At 47.3% G+C, this 12,962-nt stretch overlaps 1 protein-coding gene and 1 long non-coding RNA gene across 2 annotated transcripts; both read right to left on the bottom strand.

The window, feature by feature from the left end:
- Positions 1-6,268: 6,268 nt before the first annotated feature.
- CBY3 (chibby family member 3) lies at positions 6,269-8,275 on the bottom strand. Its single transcript, XM_027096429.1, is given in 3 exon segments — positions 6,269-6,391; positions 6,393-6,954; positions 8,226-8,275. Coding segments are annotated over 3 exon segments (735 nt in total).
- Positions 8,276-9,287: 1,012 nt separating this feature from the next.
- Positions 9,288-11,258, bottom strand: LOC113614693 (uncharacterized). Its single transcript, XR_003430703.1, has 3 exons — positions 11,094-11,258; positions 10,555-10,557; positions 9,288-9,308 (listed from the first exon to the last, which is right to left on the bottom strand). It is a non-coding gene; the product is annotated as an uncharacterized LOC113614693 (long non-coding RNA).
- Positions 11,259-12,962: the final 1,704 nt, after the last annotated feature.

Below are 12,962 nucleotides of genomic sequence, written 5' to 3'. Positions count from 1 at the left end.
GCTCCTCTGGCTAATATTCTATTCTAGACCCCAGTCTCTACACAGTCACCACTAACCATTTTTTTCTTTTTTTTTATTATGGTAAAATATACATGACATAAAATTTACTATCTTAATCATTTTTCAGTGTACTGTTTAGTTCATATTGTTGTACAATTATCACCACCATCCATCCCCATAACTCTCTTCATCTTGCAAAAGTGAAACCACTGACCATTTTTACTGGCCCATGTTACTGTCCCTGCTGCCATTTATCACCTGGACTTGTGGGGTGAGTTCAGTGCAGAGCACTGTTGCTGCAGGTAGAGGTCCTGGTCTCCCTGCTGTCTGCTGTGCCTGATTCCAGTTCTGGGATTTGCCTCCTGTTATGGACTGAATGTGTCCATAACATATGTCAAAACCCTACCCTGCAATGTGATGGTATTAGGAGGTGGGGCCTTGGAAGATGATTAGGATTAGATGAGATCATGACGTGGAGACCTCATGATGGGATTAGTGCCTTTATAAGAGTCACAAGAGAGCTGGCTTCCCACCTCTGCTCTCTGCCATGTGAGGACACAAGAAGTTAGCCATTGGCAGGAGGGCCCTCACTTGACCATGCTGGCACCCTGACCTAAGATTTCCACCCTCTAAAACTGTGAGGAACTAATTTCGGTTGTTTATAAGTCCTCCAGTCTATGATGTTTTGTTACAGCAGCCTGAACTAAGACATCCACAAAAGGTCTGAATTTGGTTAGTCACTGTCACATTCATTTCTCTGCATGCCATACATCAGCATCTCACACTGCCTTGTCTCCTTGTTGGTATTTGTGGCTGGTACAGATCTTGCTCCATGTTCTTGGGTGTTCAAGAAACATGGTTTTTAACTGCTTTTCAATAACTCAATTTGTATGTCAAACCTGCCACTCTGCTGCAGTGGTGGAAACTTAACTTCAGTCTATTTGGAGCATTCCTCACCTACCTTTCCTAGGATGTATCTAAATACTGACCTAATACTAAGGAAGGCATTTTAATAGCAAGACTGTCTTTGCTGGCATGTCTCTCATCCTTGTTCCCCAACCCTTTCTATCACTTATTCTCTGCCTCCATTGGCTGCCCATTTATTTTGCCCCTACGAACACTGTGGCCTATTATCATCATTACCACAGGTCTCTGAGAAGCGAGGCCCCCCAAGTTGCCATTCCACTCTTGCTGCAAAGTATGATAAGAATGCCCTCCTGGCTTCTGATCTGTAAATGTCACCATCCAGAATGGTTAAATGCCATTCCCAAATCCCATCATCCCCAATGACACTAGGGAGCCCAGTTCCCTAGCAGCATCTCCTGCTGTCAACCCTGGCATACTGGGGACAACCATCAACACCTTCTCAATGATGCAATGCCCCCCCTCACTGTCATATTCCCTACTGCTTTAGCCAAAGGGGCATCCTCTGGGCATCTCCCAGAGAAAAGAGTCAAATGGTGAATCTTCTGGTCTCATGTAATAAACCCATTCTAATATTCTCACTTCCCTGTAGCCTTCAGACCCTTCTTTAAACTCAGCCAAGGCAATTCTGGTGTCTCCACCTCATTGACCCTAGACCACCATCGTGTCCAATTTTCCAGAGTCATCTAGTAGAACATTAGGACAAGCTCTTGGCAGAACTCTAGTCTTGAGTTATGGGAAATGTTCCATTGCGATCAACTTCCTACCCAGTGTTATATACACCCCCACCCTCTAGATCCACTCCAATGTCTGTTCCCCCAGAGGTCCTGCGGTTAGACATGTCCTGCAACCTTTTGGACGATCAAACTATTTCCTTCTAGAGTAGGGACTGTGCTTCACTGCTTGGGCTATGCTGAGACTCGATCCTAGTTATTGGTCTAGAGGCAACGAGAGGTGGAGCTTCAGAAGGATTAGCATCATTTTATGACATCTACCTCAGGTGAGATCGCTGCATTGTCTCCAGGAAAAATAAAGCTGTTCTCCTCTATCAAGGGAAGGAGCAGCTGCTACTGGCCAGAAGGGTTCAGGGGCTCTGGGGGCTCAAGGTTCTTAGGTATATCCACCCAAACATCCCCATGCCAGGCCTTAGGGTCCCATTCCTTCCCCTTAAAACGCTTGACTTTAGTAAAGGAAAATTGTTAAGGATGCCCGGTCTTCTCTGCAGCTCTACTGCCCTTGATTAAATCTTGAGCCTTATTTTCAGCACACTCTGCTTCCTGGCAGCAGAAGTGAGCAGTTCTTTACATGTTGCCTTGGGAGACTTTCCAGCTTTCATATCATGCCCTGAGTTGAGTGGGCTAAGAAGAGCCTTTCATTCTTTCTTCAAAGCTTCTAAGACAGTTTAGAAAAGTTAACCACTTCCATAATCCTTGTAATTACAGCTGCCTCCATATCTTTCGAGTGCCAAAGCTACTACATAAGCCAAACTTTCCCTTCAATTTCTATCTCATTCCAATCCACCAAAGGTAAGAGTCTTATGCTTTAGGACACTAGGGGTTACTACCATCCTTCTCACCAACAGTGGTGAGCGAGCCTTCTGAATGGGGGGTGATCTAGTTCTAGATTCCTTTCCCTATGGCCTGCCTTCTAGTGCTACTTCTTACTAACTGCCTTAGCTTGAATCCCCATAAAAGCAGAGTCTGAGCTTAGAACTTGGGTGCAGTTTATCTGGTAGATGATTCCATGAACTGAGAGAGGGGGAGTGAGGAAAATGGTAGAAGGAAAATTCAACAAAGTGTGTTTTGTTTTCTGTCCTCTACTGGAGGTTGCCCCCAGAAGGCGTTAACTCTCCTGCACTCCCAGGCTATGTCTGTGGGTTGAGAGAGCTCCTGAGGCTTAGGAGAAAGCCCTGAAGCAGAAAGGCCGAGAAACCCACAGTAGACACCTGAAATGAGGCACTGACATTATACGCAGAGCCATCCACCATAGTTGTGGCTAAAATCAGAGGTGGGCTTATCAGATGCAACCGAAAGTTCCAAAAGCATCTGGTACACCTTCCCTGCCTCCTAGAGGATTAGATACCTATGACAATACCAAAGGCCAAACACCATCTGCTCCTGGGATTCAGGTGCCTGTCTCTTATAGACCTTTGTTCATTCTAGGAATATCTGGAGAGAGCCTAGTAAGTGTTAAGCACTTTTCTAACTAAGATACAGAAAAAAAAAAACAGAAAAAAACCCTATGGAGGGCTTCCCTGGTGGCGCAGTGGTTGAGAGTCCGCCTGCCGATGCAGGGGACATGGGTTCGTGCCCGGGTCCGGGAAGATCCCACATGCCGCGGAGAGGCTGGGCCCATGAGCCATGGCCGCTGAGCCTGCGCGTCTGGAGCCTGTGCTCTGCAACGGGAGAGGCCACAACAGTGAGAAGCCCGCGTACCACACACACACACACACAAAAAAGCCCTATGGAACTTACACTCTAGTTGGGGCAGAGCGGGTGGAGGGAGACTGACAAAATACATAGGAGGTCAAATGGTGACAGATGCTAGAAAACAAAGCAGGAAAGGAGGATAAGTTGTGCTGGTTTGGTTGGGTGTGGGGAGAATGCATGCTCTTTTAAATAAAGTCATTAGGGAAAACTTCACTGAAAAGGTGACATTTAAGTAGACACCTGAAGGAAGTGAAATCAGCAAGACACTGAGAAGGAGCAACTGTGAGGCAGGAGAGAAATCAGAAGAGTGTAGTGTCCTAGATGACAAGTGAAGATGAGGAGGCGTCAACTGCATGAAATGCTGCTGATGGGCCAAGATGAGGATGGAGAATTAGCCAAAGGACTTAACAACACTGGAGGCAATGTCATTCTTGACAAGAGCAGGCTGGGGAGACTTGGAGGTGAGAAATCCAAAGCTGAGGGGAACTAAGAGCAAAGAGGGAGGGGAGGAATTGAAGACAGTGAATATAAGCAACTTTTTGGAGCTTAGTTATAAAGGGAAGCAGAGAAATGAGGCAGTAGCTGGAAAGTAATGTAGGGTCAAGAAAGGACTTCTTTCCAAGATGGAAGGATCTCTACTTCCATTTCCCTTCATCTTTCCTCTTGCTGTAGACAAATCTACAGCCTTTTTGACCTCCCTCCTCAAGCCCAAAAAATGTGTTTTCAAAGCTCTGTTCCCCAGAGGGTTCTGAGCTGTAGAAGGTGAAAGCCACAAAGAGTTCTTTGTTCCTACTTTCTGCTCTGTCACACACATACAGCCCCACCCCCACCCCCGGGGCAATGAGCTTGCTGCCTCAGTCAGGGGGTGAAGTTCCAGAGCAGAAAGAACAAAGTCAGATATCTTAAAATATCATTCTGCCCCATTTGATCTGGGTCCTTTATCCACTTGGATACCCCTCCCTAAACATGGGGCTCCCCATCTGCTGCTGATCTGGCAAGGCAGATACTTTTCTCTGTTCTAGAAAATAAACTATTTGTTTGCAAGTGCTCTGGCCAAAGCGATATTCCTTAAACTTTAGGTACTCTTGGATCACCTTTATGATTTTTGCTATTTCCCCATACCACATAGTTTTTATCTGTTTTAATGTAAAGCACTTTCCTCCTTAAAAAAAATCTTTTTTTATTGTGGTAAAATTCACATAAAACTCAACTGTTTTAAAGTGTGCAATTCAGTGGCTGTTAGAACATTCACAATGTTGTACGACCACTATAGCTCCGAAACATTTTTCATCAATCCAAAAGGAAACCCTGCTCCTGTTAAGTAGTCACTCCTTCCTCCCCACATCCCCCGGCTGTGGATTCGTCTATTCTGGATATTTTATATAAACAAAAGCATACAATATGTGGTCCTTTGCATCTGGCTTCTTTCACTTAGTATAATTTCTCCATCAGTGCCTTATTTTGTGTTTTTTTCTAGGTATTGTTTTGATTCCCTTCTCATTTCCTTTTCTGTATATTTTTTATTTTCTAAGTTATTCTAAAAGGAAATTATATTTTACAACTATTTAAAAATATTTTAATCTATGTTAATATAAAATTATTAAAATACAAAAGAGCACTGCTCAAAAGAAATGTTTTTAAGCATAGTGTCTAATGACATGTTTTGTGTTGTTCTGCTGATTTAATTAGGCCACATTTTTATACACAGTAGTGGTTTAGTAATCCCTAGTCTTTCTCCTGAAAGCAAGTTAGGCCGAAGAAGGACACCCACTTCTCTCAAAGTTTTCACATGACTCTAAGAAAATGTGTTGTAATCCTACCGGACTTAAGTTTCACTGGGTGCTGAAAGGGCCTGTCTACATTCCAAGGGAAGGTTGCAGATTGCAAGGACCAGTGCCATCACCTTTGTTGTGCAGCCACATCACTCACAACACCCTCACCAAAAGCACTTTATATGATACCTTGGGCACATGGTTCCCTATGCTCCAGGAGAGAACATCGATCTAGAACGGATATAGAAGGAGATCCAAAATCAGACACCTATAGGAGGAAAGGAGTGAAGCTGAGCAGGAGCTGACAGCCACAATTCAGGCAACTGCTGCTGGGCAAAACCAAGGTCCAGCAATGGCTGAGTCTTCTGGGTTTTCAGGAGAACACGGGAAATCTGGATTTTTAATGTGAAATCTCCAAATTCTTAAATGTTGGCAACTCATGCAAAATTGTAAAATAAGGTGGGTCGAGCAAATCCTATCTGTGCGCTGGATTAGCTCTGGACAGTGTTTGTTTGTATCCCCGACCCATAATTCTAGAGAGAGGAAAAGGAAACCCGCAACGAAAAGCGACTCGCCAAAAGCCACACAGCCAGAAGGGGGAGGCAGAGCTCAAAGTTTCGAGGGATTCTTTCGGGAAACAGTTTCCAGGTCGTAAAATACACTTTTATCCTGGACTCGGGCTGAAACCCCTCCCGGGATCGCCTCAGGGAGGGAAAGGCCAACTGTAAGGTCACCGACCCCGCCCGCCCGCCCGCCCAACCGCACCCTCCATCCCTGAGCCCAGGTTTCCCCGCCTCCCGGACTTTGCCCTCCGTCCCTCGGGCCAAGAAAGCCATTGCTACCACTACCTCTCATCGCCGGCCATCCCCGCCCCCTGCTGCACTGTTGCAAGCCTGGCTCCCACTCCGCGTTTCCAACGGGCTGCAAACATCTTCCTCCACCGCCCTATCGCACCCTCCCGAGACGGACTGCTGGCTGAGTCTCCCCTCCACACCAGGCCCGGAGTGATGGTCCCTGAAGGCGCGCAGCGGACTCCCGCCCACCCGGAGCCCAGTCCTGGCCGGGCCCTCTAGGGGCCACAGGAACGAGACCGGGCCTAAGGTGTGGAGCGAGGTGCGCATGCGCTGCACGGGTTTTATTGCGTCACCGCGACTCTGGAGTCAGCGGCTCGGTCAGGAGCGCGCTGCACGCGCCTTCGCGCTTGCGCATTTTCCTCTGCCAGGCGCGCGCCGCAGCGGCAGTGCTTGCCTCGTGGTCTATCTTTTTTTTCCAACAGGTGCATGCGTGCTGTGGTCTCCGTCAGCATGTCCATGAGCAGTTCCTGCTGTAGCTTCAGGTAGTTGTTCTCCTCCAGCAGCACCTGGCTCTTGATCCGCTGCACCTGCGCCTTCCAGCCCGAGGTGGTCGGCGAGGGCAGCTGCGGCCGCGACCGCACCGGCTGGCCCTCCGTGGTCCACCGGCCGCCGCGGAACACAAAGGCCTCGTCGCTGAGGCGCGTGCGCGGTGTGCCGTAGCTGAGGCCTAGCTCTGCCTGGCGCGTCTGGTGGTCCAGCAGGTAGAAGGTGGACATGGAGGAGATGCGGCGCAGCGGAGGGCGCCGCGGCGAGAAGCGCCGCGAGAAATGGTGGGCCCAGAACTGCCGCAGCTGTTCCCACAGGCGGCTCGCATGGCCCGAGGCCGAGTACCCGAAGGCCTCCAGGGCAAGGGCCGGGTGGGCCTCGTCAGGCGCACGGATACCCAGAGCAGAGCCTCGAGGACGCGGGCGACCCAGGCTGCTCCCTTGCCTCGCAAGCCTCGATGTCCAGAATGATAAAGGCGAGCCAGGGGCACTGCTGGAGAGCAAGAGTCTGGGTGAGCAGCCTGCTTGGACGTGCTGCCCCCTCAAACCGCGAGGCCTGGTGGGCAGGGCTCAGGCCCGCAGCTGGCGCTCAGGGTTAGCCAGCTGCTGGCCACTGAGGAGTCCATCCCTGCACACTCGTACTAGCAGAAGTCTCCCCGAAACCCCCTTCCCCAAAGACTACTCTGTCAGGCTTTGGGGATAGATGGGCAGGTGAAGGACCAGAACCCTGCTCTCTGAGTGCTGGGTGGCTGCTGGAAGGGGTTAATAGGCCCTTAAGGGAGGAAGGAATGATAGCAGAGACAAGCAGGTACTTAAAAGATGCACAGGAATTTGACAGGTAGATTGGGGGTGGGTAAGGGAGAGCCGCTAGGCAGAGGGAAGAGCTAGGCAAGGCTCGAATGTTGCACATGTGAGGAAGAGCTTGGGGTAGGATTGGTGTAGGGTATTGAGCTGGAAATAGCAGAAGAGGAAGCTGGAAAGGGGGACCAGGACACTATATGAGGGTGCTGTACAGGCAGGCTTAAAAGTTTAGATTTCCTTCCGTGGGTTAGAGGGCGCTGCTGAAGCATTGCGAAGCCAGGGCTGGATCTACATTCTGAAAAGTATCTGGTGGATGTCTAGCATACCCAACAGCATTACTGCCCTCGTCATTCAGTTATTTTACAACCTTGAACTGACTGGCATCTGCTTTGTGCCAGGCCTTGGTCTGGGTAGAGGGTGCCAGCACAGCCTATGCCTGCCCTGAAGATGCTCCTGGTCCAGCTGGGAAGCCAGATGTGTGCGTGTAGATCATAGTCTGGTGTGGTCAGTCCAGTAGGGGCATGTGCCATGGGCTAGGACCTATGCTTAGGGCTTGAGCCAAAAGGGGTTGCACAGACTGGATGTGACTTTTATCCAAAGCAGACTACATGCTCAAGGAAACTAAAGTCCAGATAACAGACATGTCCCATACTCCTTCTCCCCCCATTCCTGTACGTTCTGATTCTGTTGTGTGAGAAAGAAGACTATATGCTTTCTTTTGAATTCCTCTTCTCCCAATGGAGAGTGAAAAGAGAAGGAACCCTGGGGCAGGGTTACCTCTGTCATGCCTTCATTAATTCAACACACACTTACTCCTCACACATAGCTGGGCAGTACTACCCCCTAGATCTGGCTCAGGGACATGTCTCTTGGAAGCCCAAGGCTAGAACCCGACCCACCCTTGAGGTTGCATCTTTCCAGAGGATCCTTCCCCAATAATCCTCACATGTTGTACCTCACCTGGAGGATGTGTTGGAGGTGCCAAACTGCTGTCCCAGGCCTGGCCCCATCTCCGAACCACTCAGTTGCTGTCTACCGGCTATGACTCACAATGCCTCTAGGCCAGATCAGCTAATCTATAAAACAGACCCCTGGGCTCTCCCCTGTATTCATTCAGCACACTTATTGAGTGCCTTCTCTGTTCCAGACACTGTTCTTCCAACGTGAGGAAGATCTTCCGTCATCAAGCTATCATTCTTAAGGGGGAGAATGTCATAAGCAGAGCCTAAGATAGGAATTTGTTCTAGGGGATTGAACAAAATAGTCCCTCATGAAGCTAACCAAGGGTGTCATGGGTCAGGTTTCCTAGAAACAGAGCCTCAGATGAGAATTATTGAGGGATTTACTGGGGAAGTGTTTTTGGGAGAAGGGAGTAAGGGAAGCAGGACAGGGCAGGGAAAAGAGCTAAAGCTAAGCAGGAATGTGGCCTCAAGTGGAGACGAGCTCTAGCCAGATCTCACGGGGAACTGTAGAAATTGTGCCACAGAGTTAGGTCTCCTTACTGCAAGGGAGCCAATCTTTTGTGCCCTTCTCCCTCACCCAGCCCTCAGTCAGTCATTGTCAGGGGCAACTGTGAGTTTGTCAGCCAACACTTAAGGCACCTATGGGGTGGGTGCACCCCCAGTAAAGGGATTTGTAGGATGTCAACAGCATAAAAGAGGGAGGAAGAGGGCTTCCCTGGTGGCGCAGTGGTTGAGAGTCCGCCTGCCGATGCAGGGGACACGGGTTTGTGCCTCGGTCTGGGAAGATCCCACATGCCACGGAGTGGCTGGGCCCGTGAGCCGTGGCCGCTGGGCCTGCGCGTCCGGAGCCTGTGCTCCGCGACGGGAGAGGCCACAACAGTGAGAGGCCCGCGTACCGCAAAAAAAAAAGAGGGAGGATGAGAATAGGTAATAAAAATGAAAGGAAATGGGGCTTCCCTGGTGGCACAGTGGTTAAGAATCCACCTGCCAATGCAGGGGACACGGGTTGGAGCCCTGGTCTGGGAAGATCCCACATGCCGCAGAGCAACTAAGCCCGTGTGCCACAACTACTGAGCCTGTGCTCTAGAGCCCGCGAGCCACAACTGGTGAGCCCGCGTGCCTAGAGCCTGTGCTCCGCAACGAGAAGCCACCACAATGAGAAGCCTGCGCACCACAACGAAGAGTAGCCCCGCTCACCGCAAATAGAGAAAGCCCACACGCGGCAACGAAGACCCAAAGCAGCCAGAAGTAAAAATAAAATAAATAATTTTTTTTAATGAAAGGAAATAACTAAATGAATAAGAATTTCTGGTTGTGATACATGCCATGAAGAAAATATAGAAATACAGAAAGTGACTTTAGGACAAAATGAGGTGTAGGAACCAATTTAGACCTGGCACTCGATGAAGGCACTTGATATTCATACTAAAACCTGAATGATGAGAGACTCTAGCTACATGAAGACAGGGGCTAAAGGTACAAAGGAGTTGGGCTTGTTTGAAGGACAAGTGCTGTGTTGAGCTGTGGAAGGAAATGAAGTCAGCCCTACTCGCCAGCCACACCCAATCCATTGCCATCACGTTTACTTGGCTTTCCTGACCCCAAGGGTCTCTTGCAGGGGCCTCCTAGTTAATCCAGCATCCTGATGGCCCTAGAAGGGGTCACCCAGCTCCAGGGAGCTCACAACATAGGGCAGAGCCAAGTAGTAGTGCCACCTTCTGGGAAACCTTTTTCTGTAACAGTTTTATTGAGGTATAATTGACACAATAAACTACATATATTCAATATTTATAATGCACACTTTGATATGTTTGGATAATTTGATGTAAGAAATCATAACCAAAATCAAGATAATGAAGATACACATTACCTTCACAAGTTTCCTCTGCTCCCATCACTATATAGATTAATTTGAATTTTCTAGAATTTTATATAAATAGAATTATTTAGTATGTACTTTTTTTTTTGCACTGGCTTTTTTTAATAAATTTATTTATTTTTGGCTGCGTTGGGTCATCGTTGCTGCACGCAGGCTTTTCTCTAGTTGTGGTGAGTGGGGGCTACTCTTCGTTGCAGTGCGCGGGCTTCTCATTGCAGTGGCTTCTCGTTGCGGAGCACGGTCTCTAGGCACGTGGGCTTCGGTAATTGTGGCATGCGGGCTCAGTAGTTGTGGTTTGTAGCCTCTAGAGCACAGGCTCAGTAGTTGTGGCTCACGGGCTTAGTTGCTCTGCAGCATGTGGGATCTTCTTGGACCGAGGCTCGAACCCGTGTCCCCTACATTGGCAGGCAGATTCTTAACCACTGCACCACCAGGGAAGTCCCTGCACTGGCTTCTTGCAGCATAATTATTTTAAGTTGAAATTCATTCATGTTGTTGCATTTATTAACAATTCATTCCTTTTTTGGTGAGTAGTATTCCATTATATGGAAATACCACAATTTGTTTTTCCATCCACCTGTTGATGGAAATTTGGGTTGGTTCCATTTGGGGGGCTATTACAAATACAGCTGCTATAAACATCTGTGTACTACTCGTTGTGTGGCCACGTGCTTTAATTTCTCTTGAATAAATACCTAGGAGTAGAATGGCTGGGTTATATGGTAGGTGTATTTACCTTTTTATGAAGTTACCAAGGTTTTTCCAAAATGGTTGTACCATATCCCTACCATCATTGAAAGAGTTTCTGTTCCTTTTCCTCCACATACTTGCCAACACTTAGTATGTTAAACCCTTTTAATTTTAGTTATTCTATGGGCATCCCTGATGGTGCAGTGGTTAAGAATCCGCCTGCCAATGCAGGGGACACAGGTTCGAGCCCTGGTCCGGGAAGATCCCACATGCCGCGGAGCAACTAACCCCGTGCACCACAACTACTGAAGCCCATGCGCCTAGAGCCCGTGCTCGGCAACAAACGAAGTCACCGCAACGAGAAGACTGCGCACACCGCAACGAAGAGTAGCCCCCACTCCCTGCAACTAGAGAAAGCCCGCGTGCAGCAACAAAGACCCAATGCACCCAATAAATAAATAAAATAAGTTTATTTAAAAAAATTTTAGTTATTCTAGTGGGTGTGTCTAAATTGTGATTTTGATTTCATTTCTCTGTTGGCTAATAATGTTGAGTGTCTTTTCATGTGCTTATTTGTTACCCTTGTTGTTGAAGTTGTTCTTGTCTTTTGACCTTTTTTTTTAAACTGGATTGTTTGTCTTGTTGAGTGTAAGTTCTTTAACGCTAGATAAAAGTCCTTTGCAGATATGTTTTGCAAATATTTTTTTCCCAGTCTATGGCTTGCCTATTAAAGCAAAAGTTTTTAATAAAGTCCAATTTATCAATTTTTACTTTGACCCTCAAAAGGTCATGCTTTTCATGTCATATTAAAGAACGCTTTGCCAAACTAAAAGTTTCACCATTTTAGCTTTACATTTTGTGTTCTATTTTGAGTTAATTTTTGTTGATAGTGTTCTTTTCATATGGTTGTCAAGTTGACCCAGCACCATTTATAAAGACTAGCCTTTCCTCACTATTTGCGGTTATGTCTTTATTGTTCGTCATGTGACTGTGTATGTATGACTGTTTCTGGGCTCTCTATTCTCTTTATTATTCTTTTTTTTTTTTTTTTTTTTTGCAGTACGCGGGCCTCTCACTGTTGTGGCCTCGCCCGTCGCGGAGCACAGGCTCCGGACGCGCAGGCTCAACGGCCATGGCTCACGGGCCCAGCCGCTCCGCGGCATGTGGGATCTTCCTGGACCAGGGCACGAACCCTCGTCCCCTGCATTGGCAGGCGGACTCTCAACCACTGCGCCACCAGGGAAGCCCTTTATTATTCTTTTTATTCTTGTACCAATACCATATTTTCTTAATTATTGTAGCTTACAGTAAGTCTTTATCTGGTAATGTAAATCTTCAAACAGTTTTTTTTAAGACTGCTTTGGTTTTCTAGGTCCTTGGAATTTTCATATAATTTCAATTCCATGTAATTGAATTTCTATCCTAATTTTAGAATTAGAATGTCAGTTTCCACAAATAAACCTTTATGCTCACTGTTCAAAGCTCTCTCTTATCATCAGGATAAGCTTGAATCAGCCCTCAGAAGGTTATCTAATGGACATGGAATCAGAGCCCAGGAATATATTAACCCAGCCAATCACACATTCGCCTTCTCTCCCTCACTCCCTCTTCCACCACCCCCCCAATTGTGTCTATGTTATTAAAGCTACTTTTCATTAACACTCATGACATTTCAGGAAGGTCCTGAGTGATCATCAGGAATGGTATTCAGCAACTTTCAATTTCCCTATTTCCATGGTCTACAAAAGAGGAAAAGCTACAAAACCCAAGGAAGTCTTTTTTGATGATTTGAAAAGGAAAAGTTTAGAGGAGGAATAATTCCCACTTAACATGTTAACTCCTTTCACAAACAGACCTTGATTTTGAGGAAATTTAATGAAAACTAGTTTTGTTTTGGTTTTTTTTCTTTGCTGCACGGTGCAGCATGCGGGATCCCAGTTCCCCTAACTGTGATCAAGCCCATGACCCCTGAAGTGGAAGCGCGGAGTCCCAACCACTGGACTGCCAGGGAAGTCCTGAAAACTGTAGAATTTAAAAATGCACAGTCAATAACAATGGTTCCTGGCTCCTTTGAGGCACTCGATCTAAATGTCACTGAAAAGACCAGATTTGGAGCCTGTGAGGAAAGGAGTACCAACAGGTCTGAGTTTAAGGACGTAAAGCTCA

Source organism: Aethalodelphis obliquidens, unplaced genomic scaffold (assembly GCF_003676395.1).
Source record: "Aethalodelphis obliquidens isolate GAN/ISIS:26980383/991018 unplaced genomic scaffold, ASM367639v1 scaffold102, whole genome shotgun sequence".
In the NCBI taxonomy this organism is placed as follows: Eukaryota; Metazoa; Chordata; class Mammalia; order Artiodactyla; family Delphinidae; genus Aethalodelphis; species Aethalodelphis obliquidens.
Note: the sequence above shows the minus strand (reverse complement) of the source record. Positions and strands in the feature narration are given on the sequence as shown.